Source organism: Gymnoscopelus microlampas (assembly GCF_963454915.1).
Source record: "Gymnoscopelus microlampas genome assembly, chromosome: 10".
In the NCBI taxonomy this organism is placed as follows: domain Eukaryota; kingdom Metazoa; phylum Chordata; class Actinopteri; order Myctophiformes; family Myctophidae; genus Gymnoscopelus; species Gymnoscopelus microlampas.
Genome location: NC_139947.1, coordinates 12,921,165 through 12,945,582, shown reverse-complemented (window position 1 = coordinate 12,945,582; position 24,418 = coordinate 12,921,165). Strand labels below are relative to the sequence as shown.

Sequence of the window (24,418 nt, the reverse complement as noted above, 5' to 3'; positions counted from 1 at the left end):
TGACAGCAGCTTCCTGTGTGCTGCTTTCAGGGAGCAAGTTACATACTATTAATAGCGATGTAGTATTCAAAGATTGTTGAATAGTTGTCTGGCTTGGGATACTAATTTGTGCCTTATTTGGTGGACGTTTTGGCAACAAACGGTGCCATTTGTAACGTTTGTGTTTACAATTCCAACAGATATTTGATATTTATTATTGTGCAAACCTTTGTTTATTCTTTAGAGATGTGGCGCTCGGTGGCCATTTGTCAACACACAAACATAGCTCATCTTTTTTCTTTATTAAATTGCCTCCATCCGTGGTCACCTTGTTTATAGAGCTGTATAAGTTATGACAAGATCCAAATGTGTTTATTCTCATATGACATGGTCCACAGAGATGTGCTAACAACGACTCTGTAAAGAAATGACTCTGACAGATCATCTCCCTAAACTGTCTCCACTGATAGACCTATTAACAACACATCACACATGTGTCTGTGTGTGTGAGAAAGAGAGAGAGAGAGGGGGAGGTCTGAGGAAAATGTAGAGAAGTATCTTAGCTGGATTGTTGTGTTGGTTCTTACTCTTGTTCAGTCGCTCCTACTGTGAGAATAAACTCCTTCTACCATTAGCTCAGCAACCCACTTACAAGTACACACACACACACACACACACACACACACACACACACCCACTTGTAGGTCTGCTATGTCTGGTGCGAGACACCGGCGTGCGTAATTAAGTATAAATCAGCCATTAGTCAAGCTCTGTATCAGAGCTTTGAAACCAACATGGATTAAAGTTGTAATTTGTTTAAGTTCAAAGAGTATTAGATATTAGAATACTTGTTCTATTTCTTAATTGTACATTTATGTTCAGAAGCATCTTTCATAAAACCCTAATGGTCTTAGATATTTCATAAAAGCAAAGGTTGAAGCCTCAATCTGACATTTCCTCAACTGGTTAGCTGTGCGACTTGCTATCGTGATATTGTCGTTTAGTGACAGACAGACAGACACTCAGACAGACTCTCTAGCTCAGGAATAAACATCTGGATGTTCTCTGTTGCCAGGTTTGTCAGAGAATAGATGACAGACATAGCAGAGTGCATAAATACATAAGTACATAGTACTTAACAGTGAGTCCTACAGAGCAGGTTGTGTCGTGTCTCTGGCCTGCTTTAATTTAACGTTTAAAGGTTTGTGTGTGCGGCTTTGGTGTGTGTGTGGGTGGGCGGGGGGGTGGGGTACTAGTGTAACTGTTAGAACACACATGTTCACTGCTGATGGGCCTGCTCTTGTCAGCTTTGTCCCATGCTGTTCCGAGTACCCTCCACTGTCCTTGACTTTGTCCAAATCCCTGTCTCTCCCTCGGTCTCCTGATGGCCTGTGCTACTTTGCTGCTGAAGGACTCCGAAGGTCTGTTAGAGCGTTGTGGTGTTGTCACTGTGCTGAGAGGTTCCGAAGAGCTCTACATAATTACTCCCTTGTTTAAAGACCCTGTTAACAGGAAGTACCCTGCCTATAAGCAGTATTATGTATTCAAATGTTGTCAGACCACAGAATAATGTTATAAACCACCCAGCCCAATTTGAATCATAAAGAAGAATTGTTAAGTATTTAAAATCATGAAAAACAAGCTGTAGTTTTTCTGTAAGGGCTGTATGGGGGGGGGGTGTCCACTGAAGGCAGTGAACTCTAGGGTATAGCATAGACACCTTGGCAGAAGACTGGTGTACCTTGGCAGAAGAACCGGTGTAGTTAGGAATTATGCCATCAGTGACACTGATAACATCACTGAAAGTGAGGTGTTTGGCCCCTGCTCTCACCAGGAAATGCCCAAAACAGGGCATTTCCTGTTTACAGGCTCTTTAATTAGTGAGAGCGCTGTGTGTACATGCACTGATGGCATGTCCATGCATGCTTCTAACGGGTCGCTTTTTAAACAAGACATGAAAATACAATACAGGAGTTTGTGCGTGTGCGTGTGTGTGTGCGTGTGCGTGTGCGTGTGCGTGTGCGTGTGCGTGTGCGTGTGCGTGTGCGTGTGCGTGTGTGCGTGTGTGTGTGTGTGTGTGTGTGTGTGTGTGTGTGTTTGTGTGTGTGCACGCGCGCATTTGTACGCGCCATGCATACTTGCGAGTGTGAGTGTTAATGAGGTGTACCCTCATGCAGGGCTGGAGTCATGCATGTCGTCTTGTTTGGAGCCGAGACGGAGCCGAGAGGAGGGCTGTCTGATCCTACTGATGTGGAGTCACGGCCTAATTGGGATATTTACTAAGTAATTAGCAGGTGAGAGAGATGCTGGGAGTGTAATTGAGAATCCTACTGACAAGATGCATTATCCCGAAAGGCAGCTTCTGTACCTTGTCCTTGCTGCAGCCCATTAACCACACCCCGGGACAGTAAGTGGGAGAGAGAGAGAGAGAGAGAGGGGGGGGGGGGGTGTGGGGGGTGGACATTCTGTATCACAGCAGCACACAGCACTTGTACAACTCTACAAACGCGCACAGCGGCGGCATTTCAGCGGCCCCACCACAGTGATGCCGTGTTGTCCCCGAAAATGGAACCGCATTTGTCAGTGTCTCATATTGTTGTGTCACCAATACTCCATTAATCTCTGTCAGTCGGATCATTGTCCTCACATCTGTCCAACAGAGACACTGAATACGTATCATCTGTCTTGACACACTGGCGGGGTGTGTCTGTGCAGACGATCTCAGACAGTGCTGAGCCTTTCTCTCTTCGGGGGGGGGGGGGGGGTAGACTGACTGATTGATTGATTGATTGATTGATTTTAATGCCATACTATACTATACTGTTGGTACCGACTGCCCATTCCACATGGACTTACAAGACACTACATTGCAAAGGTGTACAATATAATAAAAAACTGAGTTTTACTAACTCTGTTTCATGCAAACATAACATTCAGTAATGACATAAAGAATCTGCCAAAAATATAGTACCTTTTCTAAAGCATCATTTATATATATATAAGCCTTTCATGATCATCTAACCAACAAAAGTTAACACAAATTGATGGAATCGTCAGAAATCCAGCACAAGGGAGCGGGACTAAGAAAACAATCCTGTGCAGGGTTCTACTCAGGAGGAGTACCACTTAATCTAGCTGTTTCTACGTGGCGGTATCTGAATGACCTGATAGACTTCTCCCTGGTTGATACTGTGTTGACACCAGCACCAAGGACAGCTCCCATACAAGCTGTTGTCGTGTTGACACCAGGACCGCGGAGAGCTCCTACACAAGCTGTTGTTTTCCCCTCTGCATTCAGGTTCTTCGCTGTTTGACTGGTCTGGTGGGTAGTAGCCAAGCCTGCTGTTTTCTGCTGATGATGACTCACATGGTGCTTCTTCTGTTCTCCTTCTCTCCCACAGAAAGTGTCCCAGTACACCATCATCGTGCAGGCGACGGACATGGAGGGCAACCTCAACTTTGGTCTCTCCAACACTGCTACAGCCATCATAATGGTCTCCGACATCAACGACAATCCCCCCATGCTCACCTCCAGAACCGTGAGTGAAGGGAAGGAAATGAGGGAGCTAGTGAGGTGGTGAGGGAGGGGCCTAAAGAGAGACAGAGGGAAGTAAAGTGTGAATGATTGATGGAATGATGGGGGGGAGGGGTGACAAGTGGACAGATAAAGAGAGGAGTAAGCAAGGGAGTGAAAATACAAGTGATGGAATGATGAAACAGAACAATGGATGGAGGAACAGAAAGGTTGAATAAGGGAGGGGCTGTAATCATGACTTAAACAAAATAATGAAAGATTGAAGAGACTTTAGTAAAAGCTTGCTGTAGATAATGCACATACATGCAGGCACGCACGTATACACAGACACAGGCAGACACGGATTAAACCAGATCGACTTTAATCAACAAGAAAACAGGCCAGCTCATCGTTAATGATGATTATCATGGTGGTAATGATGTTTACAGGAGTGATTACATTGCAAAAGGTCATTGTGAAGACGGAGGAAGAATCAAAGAGGAAAGTAATGTATGGAATGATGCAATGCATCTCAGCAACAGTGAACACTGAAGGAATTAAGTGGAAGGAATTAGTGCTGTCCAAACATTACTCTCTCACTAGCACTCAATCCAAGCCTGTCTCCCTGTCTGTGATGCTGTCTCTAGACCTGGCTGTCTCTGTCTCTATTTCTCCATTTGCTGGCGTGTCGGTAACAATGGAATGTTGTATAGTATAACATCAAAGGGCCATAGGGATGGAAGTAGTTTGTATTATTTATAGCTAGAGGGGCAGAAGCATAAGCGACAAGGCAGGTTCATGTGTCCTGTATCCCAGGATACATTATAGCTTAATGGTATGATGAAGAGTCTCTCTACATCCAGGTGTCTGTTTCGCTTTAGGCATCAATATTACTGTGTGTGTGTGTGTGTGTGTGTGTGTGTGTGTGTGTGTGTGTGTGTGTGTGTGTGTGTGTGTGTGTGTGTGTGGATAGGCCTCCTGGGTAGATAAGATGCTTAGCACTGCAACTGTGATCACAGCAGCTGTGGCAGTACCTATACCTGCAGTAGACCTAGCTCTAGAAAGCGCTAACAGATTAGCATTAGCGTGAAGGAGGAGGTGAGCACTCCAAAAAGGTGTTTAAAGAGAAGAGTTGATGTGTGGGGGAGCCCCGCCAAGTGATGCTGAAGAGGAGGAAAGGGAAGAAGAAGTGATGAGAGAATGATGGGAAGAGGAGATGAGAATGAAGGATTGTTTTATTCTAGGAGCTGTTGGTTAGAGTAGCAGTAAATCACAGCCATGGATCGTTGTAAATCAGAAGTCTTTCTTGACTCACCACCCCCACCCCGCACCACCCTCATCCCCATTAGGATTCTCTTGTCACAACAGCATATGGATGACAGTGGCCAGTAATAGATTGGTATTCCCTAACTGTATTTCGGTGTGTTTAAGTGCATTTCCATCATTGCCACGGAAACAAGTTAATGCTATCATGGATATTGATGATGAACTTTAGTGGAGGACTTGGAGCTGTGATGAGCAGAGCACTTTTCACCCACTCCCCTCATAAATCATCCAGTTTAGCAGTGGGGTAACAACAAAATCATTTTGTAGAGAACGCAGGGCCATTATGCAAATATGTACTGTTTGCAGCAACCCCATACATCTACACTATCAAAGTGTCCCACAAATAGAAAGCTTGGGGAATTTGTCTTTAATGTTGATGATTAACATTTCATCATCCCTATTAGAAGCTGACCCATTTTACAAGACGGCAGTTTGTGTGTGTGTGTGTGTGTGTGTGTGTGTGTGTGTGTGTGTGTGTGTGTGTGTGTGTGTGTGTGTGTGTGTGTGTGTGTGTGTGTGTGTGTGTGTGGCAGGCAGGCAGGCAGGCAGGCAGGCAGGCAGGCAGGCAGACAGACAGACAGACAGACAGATAAACAGACAGACAGACAGACAGACAGACAGACAGACAGACAGACAGACAGACAGACAGACAGACAAGACCACACCAAATAAAATATGGATTTAAATGTGATATACTGTAGAAGGGATGTACAGTATTGAGAGTCCAGAGAGAGTGATGTAAGAACGGACGGATGGGAGCTGAAGGGAGAGGGATGAAGGGATACAGGGATGGTTGAACGGATGGATGGAGTAGTAGGTATGTTGTTGTGTGTGAAACCCATGCTGTCAGGGGGGAATGCCTGTGCACTACAGTAGGTAGCACCACCGCTGTGCCTTGGCTTCCTTCCTACAGTACATGTCATCTCCACAACGTCCCCATGATGAGGTTCCTTGTCGCATGTTCTCTCTCTTCTCATCTCCCCCTCTACCTCCTCCACTAGTTCCTCCACTGCCAAGTGCCAACACAGTGACAGGTGGGTGGCTGCGCTGGCATGAAGTGTTTTGTCGAACGCTGCGTCCCGTGCCAGTCACCGTGAAAGAGCCTGTTCTCCTCCTCGCCTTTGTTCCATCCTGAGAGACACTATATCGCAGAAAGAGCGAAGCGAATATCAGAGAATCTGAGTCTCCAATGAATGAGGTCTCACACCTGGTTCATTAATAACAGCTCCTGAACCAGTGTCAGGTTAGAGTGAAAGCAATATGTTTTAACTGGTACCAGTCAAAGGCACAGAGACAAGGTTTCTAACATTGTGAGATCACAGAAGAATCCTCATTTTAGAGTAAAGCCTAGAGAGAGAGAGAGAGAGAGCAAACTAATAAGAGATAGAGGGGGCGAGAGAGAGGGACAGACAGACAGACAGACAGACAGACAGACAGACAGACAGACAGACGGGGGAGCGAAATCATATGGCTGACTAAATTAGAGGGACTAAGAGAGGAGGGATCATGAAGCTACAATCCGTAAGTTTTATGTCCATTGTCTCCGTCTCCCAACGGAAAGAGGTAATTGGAGATGGCTGCTCATCTAGTGTCCAATCTGGTGCACCATCTGCTTCAAATAACTTTATTGACATTGTCAACCAGCAGGTGTCCTAACCGACACCGGGTTCTAAGATGTCTCAGTGGAAGAGCAGGAAGAGCACCTCCAACCACTGCAGCAGATGTAATAATTTAGTTATATTATATTAACAGACTCTACCAGACAGATTGGTTAAAAGGTCATTTTACTCATTCAAATAAGTCCCGAGTTGAGGCTTTAAACTAGTTTATTAATAATAACAGAGCTGTGCTGTTCTCTCCTGTGTTAATCACATAGAATGTAAGCCGGCCTTAACTAGCCCCTAAAGGCTTCATTATACTAACGCAAAGTCTGGAGGGGGAGGCAGGCGGGGGGGCGGGGCTGTCCATGCTCTGCAGGTCATTTCAAAATTGGTGCCATGATGCCAGGTGCCGTGGAGTACTTTGATAATATTTGGAATTCATTTGATTTGATTTGACGTTATACAGGAAAAACACATGTTCATCTGAGAAACGTCAAGGATACAATCACAAGAAAGTCGTGCGACTTATTTCCATTGTGGTCTGAGACAAACAACATTGCAACAAAATACATACAAGTAGACAATACAGCAATACATAATACAATCAATAGCTACACTACCTACAGCATACCTATAAACACATTGCTAATAATATTTGGAATTCATCAATATCGCTTCAGTTTAACCACTTTATACAGTACTTGGGGTGAGTGAGTTGCACTGTAGGGTACCCCAGAATAGGGATCCTGGGCTTCAAGTGGTTAAACGTCAAGTATAAAGTTATTTTCAAACTGTCATAACGGAAACGGATATTCTCTCAAGTTTTCCCCGTGACATACTGTATTTTAGGGGGGATGATTTATGTAATTACGTACCGTACCATATGAAATGTAAGGTGCTGTAGAGTAATTCAGGGGTGCCGTGGAGGAAAAAGTTATTTACAGGGATTCCCTGAGCCAAAAAGGTTTGAGAAGCAGTGGCATAGAAGGCACGGACAGTGATATACACACACACACACACACACACACACACACACACACACACACACACACACACACACACACACACACACACACACACACACACACACACACACACACACTGCACACCTAATCTGCCCGCTGCCGTGGGCTGTTTGTTGGCCTGATGTTGAGGGATGCCAGGCAGGGTATTATGGTCTGGTGGAGTGTTTGGTCAGGGGGCTTTGCTATTTTATATCCTACACTCAAATAAGCAGCTCAGTAACTCTTTCACGCCTGTTGACAACATGGCGTCTAGTTCGTGCCGGGTTTGATGGACATGTTTCTGGGGTGGGTGCATGTCTGTCTGTCTGTCTGTCTGTCTGTCTGTCTGTCTGTCTGTCTGTCTCTCTGTCTGTCTGTCTGTGTCTCTCTCTCTCTCTCTCGCTCTCTCTCTCTCTCTCTCTCTCTCTCTCTCTCTCTCTCTCTCTCTCTCTCTGTCTCTCTCTCTCTCTCTCTCTGTCTCTCTCTCTGCTTTAATCCCCTGAGTCTGGATAGCTTTGATCAATCCCACCAGAACAGACAGACGACAGACAGAGCTTCACTCTTCATCAGGCTTATCAGGACAAAGCACATGTGTCTGTAGAGCAGGAGAACATCTTCAAACCTCTCATACAGACTTACACAGCTGCTTGAGCCTCTGTCACTGCAGCCCTCTCTGTCTGTCACCACACCTTCCATCCTCCTCTGCCTTAATGCCTTTAAACACAATGGAATATTATTGCTCTCTAGGACAACAATAGAGAATGGAGGGGAAATCGACATGGGGAGCCATTGGTACTGGAACAGAATTCCCCCCCCCCCCCCCCTCTCTCTCTCTCTCTCTCTCTCACTCTCTCTCTCTCTCTCTCTCTCTCTCTCTATATATATATATATATATATATATATATATATATATATATATATATATATATATCTCTCTGTGTGTGCTCGTGTGCGTATGTGCGTGCATGCTTTTTTACTGAATTGAAATAGTAGCCTCTAATAGGAGTAGTTCACCCCAAGAATTACTTATCTTCTATCAATTACACACGCCAAGAAACCTTGAATTCATGGAGATGTTTTTGTCACATTACTAAGACTCAATTGAGTCTCCTACCGGATAGACTCTGCCGGTCATCCCTGTTCATCAAATTATTGGCTTATGAGTGTGACGAAAATGAAAAACATCTCCCTGAATTCAAGGCTTCATGGGGTGTGTAATTGATAAAAAATAAGACATTTTTTGGGTGAACTACTTTAATGAGGGTTTGCAGTTATAGCAAGCTTAATGCTTGCTATAACTGCAAACCCAAAAGGAAGGGAAGTGAGAGTGGGCTTGTTGTATTGTAAAGAAAAATGAACATGGAGGTGAAAGGCACTCAGTGGCACTTTGTAGAAATTGTCGTCCTCAAATGGCTCGTGAAAGATCCCAGAAGGCTGCAGCTCCAGCCAAGATAAAGACGGATTGAAGCACCATTGTGGTGCAGGCTAACATTCTCCTCTCTCTCTCTCTCTCTCGCTCCCATGCCTCATCAGTTTACCGGTGAGGTTCCAGAGAACAGGGTGGACGTGGCAGTGGCTAACCTGACTGTGATCGATGCCGACCAGCCTCACTCGCCCAACTGGAACGCCGTCTACCGGATCATCAGTGGAGACCCCACCGGACACTTCACCATCCGCACCGACCCGGTCTCCAACGACGGCATGGTCACCGTGGTGAAGGTAAGATGGCGTGCCAAGTAAAATTGAGACTGCAAACCAAGTGGCTCCCGTTAAAAGGGATTTTTAATCTTCAAAGGTACTTTTTTGAGCAGCAACGCTGTACCTCTGAAATCTGATCCAGCAACTGTCTTTGTTTGTTTTGTTAGTTTTTTTTAGTCAAGATGCCATGGAATCAGCATGTGGTTTGCCCTGTACAGGTTAATGTTGTACTGTACACACAGTCACACACATAAACTGGTGTTATTTGGCCATGTGGGCTTTCCACTGTCAGGATGGTTGCTAAAGGCAATAGCAATAGTCTAGGGAGTCACCTGAGGACAGATTGGGGTCCTTTGACTTTGAAAAGCCCCTTTATGTCCAAATGAGGAATTGGAGACCACTGTGTCCTTCACAGCCAACACACAAGCGTGCAGACTTGCAACACAATAGCTGCTGAACCCATTGTAGGAAATGAGGTATTGATTTTACAATTACAATGCAGTGTTTTTTTATGCAGTCATAATGTAGTGGTTGCTGTGGTAAATGGCTGAAACACAGCCAACACAGTCTTGTCTTGTAACAACTTGTTCTGGTAGAGTTAAACACACTGTTTAATGCTTCAGCCCAGTTTTTACTTTTAACAACAGGGAAAATAGACAACTGCCATTACTATCCATATGAAACTAACTTAGTTTATTATTTATCATTATTACTATTACTATTTTATCGCTATTTTTTATTTTGTTTTGTTGCTGCAAGAGCCTGTATACTTGCATGATGTAACAATACAAATATTTAATCTTGAAACTAGGCTAATCTACAATACTTTAAATGTACACACATGCTGTCTATAGACACATACTGTACACACGCGCATGCATGCACAGTACACACACACAAGAATGCACCCACACGCGCACGTGTGCACGTACGCACAACACACACACACACACACACACACACACACACACACACACACACACACACACACACACACACACACACACACACACACACACACACACACACACACACACACACACACGCACTCTAGGACTACTGTTCAATATGTGTACATTGAAAGAATTCAATACCAGCCTAGTTAAATGTTGTCAGTTTTCTATATTGTTCCTTCAAGTAAAAGTTGGCCAATGCTTTACGTCTGTCTGATTTGAACTCTATCAGAGCAGGTGTGTGTATCCGTCTGTCTGTCCTTGAATGTATATAGAGTGTAGCAGGTGCTTTGTGTAAATAACTTGATTATTTACCCAAACTTGAGGAGCCTGGGGTATTTTTCCTTTGTTCCAGACTACTGCAACGCAAATGTTATATACTGTATTACAATAACACAAATCTCTATAACACCTCTCAAATTCCCTCAGCGCCCAGAGCTGGCATTTTGCTTCTCTTCATTATCTCTAGATGACTGCCTTTTATAATCTTCTCCTCTCCACTCGCTCCCTGATGTAAAATTCAGCAGGCAGCTGGGCAGCTTTAAGCTTCCGTAGTGACCCCATGGGAAGTTATCAGGAAATCATAAAATAAGAGACAGGACTCCCAAGGGAACAGCGACGAATAGACTGTCTCAGAGAGTAAACAAAAAAGGCTTTAACTCTCTCTGGGGACCAGGAGCTGGAATGGCTACCCACACTAATCGGCTTCATATCAAACAACCTGGGATAGGCAGGCGAGAAGTCACTGGAAGGCCCTGCGTTGGTATTTCTACTGTGAGTGTTTACCAGGGCCTCTGTGGCTGCTGGCAGAGATACATCGCTACATTGCACTGACATCTACGTTTGTTGCAATCTCCCAGCAGGGACCCCGGCTCCTCTCTGAACAAGGGCTGAGGTCTCAACCAGAACATGTCACACGTTTAGACTGCTCTCTGGGGAGCTCATGAGGCAGCGTCCTCACTGGTAATAGCGTCGGCACATAAACAAGTGTTCGCGTAAACACACAAACACCCTCCGCCCCGGCTCGGATGACTCATTAAGATATGTAAATCACAGCTTGTGACGAATGCAGAGGATGGCAGAGCAAGTGGAGATGAGGAGACGAGTGAGCAGTACAGGGATTCGGGAGGAGAGAGAGTGGGTGGATCTCAAGAGATGAGGGATAAGATAAGTCAGATCAAGTTATTACAGCTAAAATGAAGGGACGGAGCGCAGTGATGTGGGGCCGATAGCAGATTTATTTTCTCATGGGCAAGAGGTTGAGGCCACGTTATTGAACTCTCATTCCTTATTCGCATCCTTCCCTCAGGCTGTGTGTGTGTGTGTGTGTGTGTGTGTGTGTGTGTGTGTGTGTGTGTGTGTGTGTGTGTGTGTGTGTGTGTGTGTGTGTCTGTGTGTGTGTGTGTCAGTGTGTGTCAGTGTGTGTGTGTGTCTCTGTGTTAGGCAGCCTTCGGCCATCCTCTGGACCCCCCTATGCACTGAATGTTCTCTGTTTATCAAAGATCCTCGAGCATGGAACAGCTTGTTGATGGGCTCCCAGAGGATGCACCACAGGGTCACTATGCATGGACATGAGTACACAACACTGTACAACAGTACACAACATGGGCATGTCCATGTTCAATCCCGCAGTGCATCCGGTTTGTTCGATCGTCCATATGAATATGAACACAACTGGTCATATTCAGGGGAAGGAAGCCAGGGTGGGGTGGGTGGGGGGGGGGGGGGCGATCTTTGTCACTGGACTTTATCCCACTGGCTGGGGTGGCGACTGTCAGCGAGGTATGTTGAACAGGAATAGAACGGAGGCACTACGTCCTCACGGTGGGGGCAAGTGAGCCAGTAGGGTACAACTAGCTGGCTGCTATGGCACCATGCTAATGGGGATCCTTAATCAAATCAAATCAAATCAAAACAGTGGTGGCAATTTTGTGGGGAGGAATTCTCGCACTTATCAATCGCTCGGGGAAATAGCGTCTGCTAAATACCTAAATTGTAATTTAATTGGGAGATAAAAATAATTATTGGCTACTCTAAATACGAACAACAAAACAACAACAAGACATCTCAGCACCCTTCCGCATATAGAAGACAAGTCTCCTCCCGGCACACTAGTCAACGGAGCTGTCTGCGTGATGAGGGATGCTTTCATACATCGGCACTGGGGCGTCTGCATGTTATCTGTGTGATGACGGATGTTTCCTTGCGTCGGCACAGGGCTGTCGCACGCCGTCCACTGATAACGCAGAGGTATCACAACATACAGATGAGCTCACAGTCTTTTATCATCAGCATCAAAAGCAACAGACATGAGCCCTGTGACGATAATCATCGACCACATAGCTAAAAATGTTTCAGCCACACCTACAAGAAGCGTATTTGTTCAGGGCTCTCTCTCTCTCTCTCTCTCTCTCTCTCTGTTGGTTGTCATTTTAACCTGTGTGGTCTTCATTATGAGAGCGCAGTGCTATCACTCCAGTTTAGGCTCAGCCAGCAGAAATACTGTAGATGAATGTGGCTGGCTTGCGCACACACATGCGCACGCACGCATGCATGCACTTGCGCGCATGCACTAGGCGCACACACACACACACACACACACACACACACACACACACACACACACACACACACACACACACACACACACACACACACACACACACACACACACACACACACACACACACACACACACACACACACACACAATTACTGTACATGCGAAGAAGGCAGAGTCATGACAGGAGTCTATGAATAGTTTAACCCTGGCCGGCAGGGGTGGTAATTACAGGTATGGAGGGTTGAAATGGTGGGAAGGGGTTTTTGAGGGTGGATTGTTGGAGGAGGTTTAGAGAAGTTTAAAGGTAAGATATTCAATATATCTGGGGTGGCTCAGCAGAGCTCCCATCTACTCCGTATTGTATTTATCATCGACAAGACTCCCTTCAACGCAGATGCAATGACCATGAAATGGGAGATTTTTTTAAATTGACAAGTTGACTCTGTGTTCAATACCTGGATACCATGGTGAAGAGACACATCCGTGCCAAATTCCCCTCTCCATCTCCAGATGTCAGATAACTGTTGAGATTTGGAGTATCTGCTTTTCTCCTGTTATGTATATGCTGTCCTGTCTTGTGTACACTGTGTATACTATGTTTGTGTTCTATGAGCTCTGGCGTAACAACCTGACTTCCCTCTGGGGATCAATAAGTACCTACCTACCAACCGTAACAGAAATTTACGGCTAGAATCTGGGTCTCATTTTAATTAATGAAACATTATTTTAATTAATTTGTATGTTAGAGTATGTTAATTCAATATAACTAGCACATCTGCAGTGGTTGGAGGTGGTCTTCTACTCTTCCATTGTATTTGGGAGGACACCTACTGGTTGGCAATGTCAATACAGTTATTTGAAGCTGATGGCATACTGGATTGGACAATAGATGTGCAGCTGTCTTGTATATAGGCCTACATATAGTAATACATATTTTGTACATTGTCGCAAACACTGAACAGATTGTAGCTTTAATGCTGTAGTTTATAGCTTTAATCCAGTGATGTTTGAGTGAACTTCACAGTTATAGAACACTTTTTTGTTTTGTTTTGTACAATCATGCATTTAATTTAGAATCAGACACGCTGAAATGAGCACTGTATTTTTTCCCTCCTGCTGGGTTCTAAAAACCTCTCTCCACACACTAGCCTACCTCCAGTGTTTTGTTTACAGAAGATCTGAATATAACAACCTGGGTTTTACCGGGACTTACTGTATCTCATCCCTCTCATTACCTCTAGCCGGTGGACTTTGAGATGAACCGTGCCTTCATGCTGACGGTGGTGGTATCCAACCAGGCCCACCTGGCCAGCGGCATCCAGTCCTCGCTCCAGTCCACAGCGGGCGTCACCATCTCCGTCCAGGACGTTAACGAGCCACCTTACTTCCCCACCAACCCCAAGCACATCCGCTTTGAGGAGGGTGTCCCTGCAGGCACCAGCCTGACAACATTCTCTGCCTCCGACCCCGACAGGCTGCAGATGCCACAGACCATCAGGTACACACTAACTGGATTAACCCCTCACACCCTAAATACTTTGTTGACAGGAGCCCCCAGCGACTCCGGTCAATGATACCAATCTACATGCTCAACGTGTTGCATTGTGACACGTTGTGAGGCTGTAGATCTGCTACAGTATTTTTGCCAAATGTTTGCCCCAGAATAGAGAATAAGAAAAATCACACCAATACAGTATATTTTGTACAGCCGAACATCACTGACCCAAAGCTGAGGCATCTGGACAGAAACGTATTCAAATATACAGCATAGTGAAAGAACATTCATTGTATAACTGCTGGTGTTTCCCTGCATTGGGTGGACTGTCCTGGGTTGTACTGTTTGTGTGTCTACGACGTGCGTGTCATTACTGCCATGATCAGTGGATCCAGTGTACTGTAATAGCCAGCATATGTCTGTTAAATTGTCTGTCACAGCAACAACTCAGACAATTGTGATTTGGTTTAATTTTACAGTAGCAGATGATTTAGGACTACGGTCAGGGCACGCACTATTCTTTTTTTTCTTATTTTTTTATGTTCAAAGGTCACGGTCCTAGTTTTGCACTATACATAAAGTAACATGTGCTGTGGGTGTAGCATCTCTCTGAAAGCATTTTATTTTTGGAAATGACTTTCCCCCTTATTTCAGTGTGTTCAAATTCTACACTATTTCTATACTCTACTTTGCTGTTTCAAATGACCTCCAGCCTTGCAGCATTTACAATAGTTAGGTTCTACAGTATAATGGCCAGGTGCTATATTGTCCAGCTGAACATTTCCAGCTGTACACAGAGATTTCTAATTGAAGTGCACGGCTTGTAAATCATCCCTGCATAAATATGCACAATCAGCAGGCAGAGAGGCCTCTGTTCCATCTCGGCAATTGGAGGTCAAGGGGCAGGGATGGGGCTAAATCTTGACATTGCCCATCTCTCAAAGGCTGCAGAGATTATAAGCCAGTCTAGCACTCTGAGTAGCAAGGTTAAGAGGGTTAATTAAGAGTACTAGATTCTAGGTTAATTACAGGTGTGTGTATTCCATATAATAAATGCACACACGCATGAATGCACGCACACACACACACACACACACACACACACACACACACACACACACACACACACACACACACACACACACACACACACACACACACACACAGAGACACAGACACAGACACACACACACACACACACACACACACACACACACACACACACACCTGGCCATAGCCAATGCTGAAACAGCATTCTGTCTGCCGGCAGACAGAATGTTAAAGCTCTATGGATTTCAAATGTGAACCAACCTTTAAATGACCAGCTGGCCTCCATTCCATCATGCTGTCAACTTAACTATATACTGTAGATGCACCTGCATAATGGTCATGTGAGTGAAAGTATAGATATCCGTGGTCAAATAGTACTCGACTATGTGAACGTTGTTCATTACAATTCGTACTTGAGTATTGGAAAGAGGGGTCCTTAATCCTTGTTCATACCTTCCTTGATCCCAGCCTTTCTTTCAAGAGCACAATTTTACTCTCATGAGAACACTTCTGTGTTCAGAAGGGTTAGAATGATCGAACACTGGAGCTGGGGCAAAATATAAAAGCAATACATCTGAGCCAAGTACTGACATAGCTAAATTGTTTCCACATGCTTCAAAGCAGTTAATTCCTCCTCCTTGTCATAGAGTAGCGAAGAAGGTGGACCCAAGTGCAGAGACCAAAGTAGAATCACCGATTAAAGTTATTTACTGGGAGTTCAGCAAACAACAAGGAACATCGACATAGCCAGAAACATTAATGACCTGAAACACTGGAAATGTAGTCAACGATCTGACAAACACTAAAAGAAGAGACAGGTACACTGGGCACAAATCAGAGGCAAGCAGTGACATTTTGTTGCAGAGCATTTCGCTGCTTGTACCTGTATCATAGAGTATCTAAGTCCTGACGACACGCCGTTATCCCGTGGGTCAAGGAAGTATTTTTTTCTATTGAAAATACCATAGGTTCATCTTAGTATTGCATATAAGAACTGTGTTAAAAAAATAAAGAAGGTATGTGACTCTGTGTCATTTATGATATTGAGTTACATTTGTAACATTTGTATATAACGTCTGTGTTTGGAGAAAATGTATTTATTTTCTTACTCTTTGGATAAATGAGTACTTTATTTTAGTTTAGTTCAGAAAAGGCCAGGTCAGTCGCGTAACGAGGCAACAGTATGCCCCCACGCGAGGCAGTAACAGCGGGCCCTCATGAACGCGCATGCAATTTTTTTTGCGGTTATTAGTGGTTATTAGTGGTTTCTGATACTTTTTTTGTGGGTTCTGCGTGACGTTTTTTGCGGGTTTGTGACGAATTTCGGGTACACAAACAACGTTTTGTTTTTTTTTTCCCTGGCTGGGGATGTGCCCCTAACGTCATGGGCCCCAACGCAACCGCATTGTCTGCGTGACGGTAGTGACGCCCCTGGGCCATGACACTCCTGTCTTCTATATAGAAAAGTCAAAAGCCAACTTCCAGTACTCACATTTCTGCCTCCTCGCGTTCTCCATCCTCTGTCCTTCAGCATGGTGGTGTTACAGTGAAAATGGTGACCTTACAAAATGTGTGACCATTTTGTAGACTTATATTGACATTATGTTAAGTCACATATTTTGGCAGGTCACCATTTTGGCAGTTTATCCATGCACGTGGAAGACGAAGGACAGAGGTGAGGAGGCAGAAATTTGAGTCTTGGAATTTGACTTGTGTCTCTATATTACCTACTTGTTGTAGGGCAAACTATCCATTAGCAACCTTAACACTCAGCAGTCTTCTGTGTGTCTCTGGAGAAGTTGTGCTTAAAAGTTTACTCCGATTGATTGATTGATTGATTGATTGATTGATTGATTGATTGATTGATTGATTGATTGATTGATTGAATACTTCATTAACAAGATTGTTAACAGTACATGTAGTACAGTGAAAAGTTATGCTAAAAGGATAACACAAAAAGCTCCAGGAGCTTGTTTGGATTGTGGTCAATTCATCAGCAAGACATGTACCACTTGACCAGTTGTCTTTTTCTGCTGTCATAGTAAACATGGCCAGTGCATCGGCTACATTTGCTTGCTGACCAGCAATCAAGCAACTTGACTCAAGGTCAAGTTCTTTATTTCTCAACTGTGAACAATACCAGCCGGTAGCAACATGGCAGACCGTACAAAGCTTGTTCTCCTCAACAGTGTGATGAAACAAGAAGAAAATAAGTCAAGACAAGGTAAAGAGATCAAAAATACGGATGAACAAGACAAAGAGTCTAAAAGCCCTGCTAGCAGCCCCTAGAGTCTGTACTGCTCCTTACAACCAACTGGAAATGTTGGCCTAAGGGTGGCGCTAGAAGAAAGGCAATGAGATCACCAATCCGTAGTGTTTGATCCTCTGTGGGAGCATGAAGGTGAACAGCAAATTCCATAGCAATCCGGCCAACAGCTTTTGAGATAAGTTATTTGGTTGCACGCTGCATCTTCAGGTCCACATTGGATTGGAGACACTCACATACATTTTTTTTTAAAAGATGACAACATAATCAAAAAACATTTTGTGTAGGGCTGGACGATATTAAGAAAACATGCAATGGCGATATGACTCTGGAACATACCGAAGGATACAGTTTTAATGTCTTTCTGCCTTAGGTTTCTGCTAACATGAACCCAGACAATGAGTTTTTTTAGGTGTGTATGCACACACCTAAAAAAAAAGAAGAAGAAATAAATGGAGTATATATCCATTCTATATGAATATAATGGATTATATATTCCATTCTAACAATATGGTTTTACTGAAAACATTGCATCTGGCTACAGCTGCTATTGACAATGAATATACCAACAACTTAGCAATACAGTTTCTCACTGCTTCGCTTAAAACATCTTCTTGTATTCTAAACAAAATAATAACCTTTATACCTGGAAAACAAGTTTAATAGGCCTAATCTCTTTTGTGATGTGTAAAAGCATGTTTCAATATGTCTATTGCGCATGTTGATATTGCGATGACGATATATTTTCGATATATTGGGCAGCCCTAGTTTTATCTCCTGTGGGTAGAAATTGTCCTCGGACCAGTTTGTTCAGGACCTGATGCTCTCACAGTGGTTCTCAACCAGTGGTCCGGGGACCACCAGTGGTCCTTGAGGGGGTTCCAGGTGGTCCCCCAGCTAAATGATGGAGAGTCGGTAACCAAATGGACCCTTATAGATCTTTAACTCTTGAGAGTGTAAAATGAAACCAAATGGACCCTTATAGATCTTTAACTCTTGAGAGAGTAAAATGAAACCAAATGGACCCTTATAGATCTTTAACTCTTGAGAGCGTAAAATGAAATCAAATGGACCCTTATAGATCTTTAACTCTTGAGAGCTCAAGAGTTAAATTATTGTTAAACATCCGCATTACTTAATTAAAGAATTGTTATTTTGATTAACGTTTGCCTGTTATCTCTACTATGGTACCAGGGGCGTCGTTACGCGGGGGCTTCGGTGGCTATAGCCACCAATATTTTATCCAAAGCCACCAATAAAAATAATTTTAAAAAGTTTTTAATTTTTTTTTTTTTTTTTTTTTATTATATATCTATAACCCTAACCTAATCCAACGATAACATATTCTAAGTTTTGGGTCTGAGAGGCTAAATCTCATCAAATGGTGGTCCGTGGCTCAAATGCCAAATAAACAATGGACCTTGATATGAAAAGGGTTGAAAACCACTGCTCTATAACGTTTGCCAACAGAGTTAGTAGCATAGCTGTGGCCTATCACATTTTAGAATCGACTAAAGTATAATGTAAGTGTACAGTATATGAAAAACATTTGAACTTCAACTTCATATTGATGAAATAGAAAGTTGGATATTTATTTTTCAAATTTAATGGCATTAAAGTTTCAACAAAAAAAAACTCCAAGTATAATAGTATTGATATTATGATATATGATATTATTTACTTGATATTGATCTCACAAAAACAGCAGAGTCTCGGACTACAAACACGTACACGTGCAGTTTGTCTTTAAGAGACAGCGCAGATCATTATCCTGCTCCTCTCTTATCAGGATAGGGTGGGTACCAACTCTGATAACAACTGTGTGTGGTCGAAGCAGAAACCTGGGTCTGCGTATGTAACATTAATACCTCCTTCTTCCACCCAACCCTCAAACTCCACCAGCCCCTTTCCTCCCCGTGTTCTCTGGGGAGAAGATGTAAACACATTAACCAGCTAATTTCACAGTAAATGAGAGTAAATTGGGTGTACATTATAATTTAGGAGGACGCCAGCTGCTCTCTCTCTCTCTCTCTCTCTCTCTCTCTCTCTCTCTCTCTCTCTCTCTCTCTCTCTCTCTCTCTCTCTCTCTCTCTCTCTCTCTCTCTCTCTCTGCTTAATTCACTTTCTCCAACGCCCTCCCTATTCCCCTATCACATTTGCACATAACATCTTACACAAACACACGCGCATTTGCACGCACGCACACACGCGTGCACACGCACACACACACACACACACACACACACACACACACGCACACACACACACACACACACACACACACACACACGCACACACACACGCACGCGCGCACACACACACACACGCACACACACACACACACACACACACACAGAAAAGCTCTTATTTTCTTTCTAACTGTAAACCAAACATGCGGTGCTCCTGTTTTCATCCCATTTACATCCATCTACTTTACTTTATTTGTTCATTTGAGAGGGACTGTATAAATTAATGAACAAGGCATTCACATACAGTGCAGTATTGTACAGTACAGTTCGAAATGCAGTGTAAAGTGTATTTACACTAGAGGGTAGCACGGGTCCGCCCGGAACCGAAGATCTGAACCAGGTCGGGGCTATTGACTTGTCTCTCGGGCACAGGTCGGATCAGTTCCATTTGCCACGGGTCTCGGTCGGATCCATTTGAAATGGATAGACTCGTATGGACCCGTGAGGAACCGACAACCAGCTTTTTATTATTATTACTATTATATTAATCTCTTTAACCTTCGGTTTTAAAATGAGACATATGCGTTGTAATTACATTCCCAAATCCATATTGTCTGTTCTCACATATTGAATGAGCCCCGTTTAATGTTAACAGCCGATTCAAGCGCAGACAATCTCAAGCACTGCACTGCTGCTGAAGTTGCACACCATGGATGTTTTTTAGCAGGAGAAATGCAAACAAAAGCCACCGGGAAGATGCAAATTTGAACGTCATCTGTGTGGAGCATGTTTACCTCGGGGCGACTGACTCCCTCGACACTCAACGGTCCTTCTGGTCGATCGACACGGTCACAACCTTTTTCTGTTCTGGCCCCAGTGGTGGAATGAACTTCCCACTGATGTCAGGACAGCAGAGTCACTGCCCATCTTTCGCCGCAGGCTGAAAACCCACCTCTTCAGGAAACACTACCCTTCCTCTTTGCCTGGCCTACTTGTTGTTAACTAGTTGTTGGAACTATTGTTGTATTGTTGTATTGGATCTATTAGCTCGTGCTCATTTGATTTGGCTATTTTATCTCATGTGTTTATGAAAGTAGATTATATATTGCACTTTTACCTTAGCGCTAGGTATACTCTTGGTTTCTTGTTTTTACGGGAAATGCACTTACGAACTCTGGTGATTAGTAGTTTCGTTCCCTACCTATGTTGAATGCACTTATTGTAAGTCGCTTTGGATAAAAGCGTCTGCTAAATGACTGTAATGTAATGTAATGTAATAATCTGCCGGGACGGGCGGTATAAAGTCGTCGAAAATGTTCTCTGTCTGTCTGCCACACAGAACAGAACGCACGCCTACTAATCTACAATGCGATAGCCTATTGTATGTGCCATGCATGCAATGTAGAGATTACATGGAATCCATCTATTTATATATCTGCAGTGCCGTCCACGGGGGTCCCGGCGGCGGTAACGGGAGCGGCGGTATATAACGGGGGTCCTGGCGGCGATAACAGGGGTCCCGGCGGAGGCGGTATAACGGAGGTCCCGACGATTTACGGAAGTCATACAAGTGTAAAATCAAGTCTGGCGGTGGAGAGATGAATGCAGGTGGTAGTTTGAACCTGACATCAGACGGAGGGACGGGGAAGCAGACGGACGGGGGGGTTCGTTGTGGGGTTGATGTGGAGCAGGGGGGCAGGGTGGAGGTGGGGGACGAAGGAGGGCAGAGGGAGGTATCATGCATCACCTGTCAGATGCTGCACGTTCAGGTCCACATGGGATTGGGAGAAGCTCGCATAAATGATTACCCACAACGCCGTGCCTGAGCTTGAGACATGCATTTTTCATCCTCGGGGTCATGGTTTTGAAAAATAAATGTCGTACCTCCTCCCTGCTGCTTGCTAACATCACTAAACCTGCCAGCCTTAATCATCCATTCACCCCACGCACTCACACACACACCGACCCCCAAATGAGACAAACCTCAGTGTATATGTTTGCTTGGGGAGGCATTTGAAATGAGGGAAGAGAAGGAACAGAAACACTTTTCACACCGCAAAGTACGTTAATTAGTTTTTGTTTTGTTTTTTTCATTACAAAAAGCACAGGGGGTAAACGATAAGTATTTACCTTTCCAACTAAACAGAAAACACTTCATTAAAAGTTAGTCTTGGCCACTGACTGCCAGTCGCCCCCAAAGCGGTGTTGCAAATGGTGGGTATTTGTAAACAACAACACTGCAACTGCCTTCCAAAAACCTTGTTCTAATGGCCCAATTAGCCCTACCGTGTAATTGAAAGCTACCTGAAAACCCTGAACCTAAATGTAATAAAAAGTGAATTAAGAGGAAGCCATTGTTGAAACCAGACACCTAGACTGGGATCTGCTTTCAGCACCCTGCTGACATGTCCTCAACCTGCCTGAAGTTTTCTTAGAAAGAAAAAGAACAACAACAAAACAAAACAAGGCTAATTATACTCTGGGTCATCTCTTAAATGAGTAGGAAAACTTGCTCAGTCGGTGGGTCATTATGTGCTTAATTTACTTCACATATGTTTTATTACATCTGCATTGAGCACTGTTTGGTAGACTTAATGAAAGTGCAATGGTGAACCCAGAGGCCTTTTTTCTTATACTTTGTCTTATCTTTCTATATTATTAGTTATTTTTGCCATTCTTTATGCTTTATTTCAGTTTAGTGTAGAGAGACAGGAAACCAAGGGCAGAGAGAAGAAAGACGTGTGAAACAAGATGGGGTCGGATTCTAACCTGGATCCTTGCGCTCACTAGGAGGATAATGGTCTGTGCACTAACTGGCTGAGCCACCAGGCACCCCAGCTCTAATCCTATTAAATCGTTATCAGACAGCCGAGAACCACAGAAAGAACAGGGTCTGTCCACCTTTCAATGGACAGAAAGAAAGGTGTCCCAAATCTCAGCCACAGGTAAACAGAGATGGAAAAGAAAACAACAACATGGGGGTGAAAAGGAAAGAATACCTTTGCAATTACTGCCAAATTTCAGGTGTGCTGAGGATAGTAACAACACATCCAGATCACATTACTGTGCTTCAACCAGTAAATGTGAGTTCCCTCTCGTTTCTATAATTTGTCTCTTACTACCTGTTCACACTTTTATCCCCCCCCCCTCTGTGCTGGACATGATCCAGCCCCGCCACTAATTTCCCGCCTCGCATAGCCGTGGGAAGTAGGGGTTCTGAGGGGGCTGCAGCACCCCCTGAAAATAAAGTATTAAAAATATCTATATCTATATCTATATCTATAGCTTATCTATATCTATATAAATAAATAAAACATAAAAAATATTCTTTTTTTTTGCATAATGTGCCTGTTGTTGTTTGTTCGTTATTTGGGGGGATTTAGTGCAATATATGTTCTGGAAACGAATTAACCAAATTAAAGTAACACAAAAAAACGCCCCAAAAAACGCAAATCGCGCACACACTAGGCACGCATGCACATACAGCACCCGTAACCTATTACGTCTTCCCACGGCCCTGCCGCCTCGCGAGTCCGGATGTTACGCTTGTGATGTCCAATCGTCCACCATCCACCGTCGGTCCATTGTTGACCCACCATCTAGGCATTTCCAATATAGGATAACAGCTTCACAGAACCAATGCAAAGACTTCAGGGTGGTCCTTCATATGGGATGGTATCAGGATTGGTTTTCAAGCTGAAGCCGTTTGTTACCAGTGGTTTTCTCCAATTCTATGAATTTAGACATATCCAGATCACATTACTGTGCTTCAACCAGTGACTGTGTCCTCTTTTGTCTCTTACTACCTTTTCACACTTTTATCCCTCCCCCCACTGTGCTAGACATGCTCCAGCACTGCCACTCATTTCACAGTCTGACAGTCAGTGGCCACGGGGCTCAGCTCACCTCGGGAGTGCAGGAATATCACCTCTATGATTCCTTTTCCTGTACTGCGCTACACGGCTAGGAACTCAGCCACTGCCTGCTGGGAAAGTCCCTCCTCCTTCTCTGCAGGGGAGAGGAGATTACACCCTCCACATCGGCACCCATCCATCCCCAACACCCCCCAAACACACCCACTCCTACCATGGTAGAAATGCACCTGCATAAATAAGTTATCTGTATGTATTTGTTTGTGAATGTATTTGGCTCTAAGCAGCAGACCTGATCCGTAGCATATAAAAATCCATTTCAATTTAGATGGCTATAAGAGTTGAAAATAGATGTCACATAACAAAATGACTTAGTGGCCCCCTGGCTGACTGCGACTAAATTAAATCAGATGGATGTGGAAACATTGTCACGTGCCGGCCAACGTGTCACCCGCGCGGGGCTGATATTGCATGTTCATAAATCATAAGTACGATTGCCGCTGCCAGGGTCGCAGGCGAAGGAGCCCGAAATGCAAAGGAAATGAGAAAAAATATGAATAGATGGATGAGGAGGGTGAGGAAGATGAGGGGTGAGGCGATGTATAGGTTCAGAAAGATCAGATGATGAGGGGGGAGGTGGTACGGATTCAGAGAGATCTGATGGAACAGAAAGAACAGATAAAGTACTTCAGGAGATGTGAGTGAGAATGTACTGTACTTAAATTCTGGAGATGAACCATTGTTCCTCCCCTGCCCTATAGCCAAGGCTAATGCCTTCACCAGCTAACAGGCATATCTATTCTCCTATTGGACCAAGAGTGCCATGGACGTATTGATCAAACACAACCCCTTCCATCCACACACATGCACACACACGTACACGCACACGCACACGCACGCACACGCAC

General features: G+C 44.1%; 1 protein-coding gene across 1 annotated transcript in view; it reads left to right on the top strand.

Moving 5' to 3' along the window:
* LOC311054076 (cadherin-4-like) overlaps nt 1–24,418 on the top strand; it is a gene marked incomplete at its 5' end in the record, with an annotated part of 117,848 nt that overhangs the window by 76,500 nt on the left and 16,930 nt on the right. Inside the window, 3 exons of the mRNA XM_084069956.1 lie at nt 3,381–3,518; nt 8,958–9,143; nt 13,880–14,136. Coding sequence (XP_083926082.1) covers nt 3,381–3,518; nt 8,958–9,143; nt 13,880–14,136 — 581 coding nt within the window. The remainder of the gene's footprint in view (nt 1–3,380; nt 3,519–8,957; nt 9,144–13,879; nt 14,137–24,418) is intronic.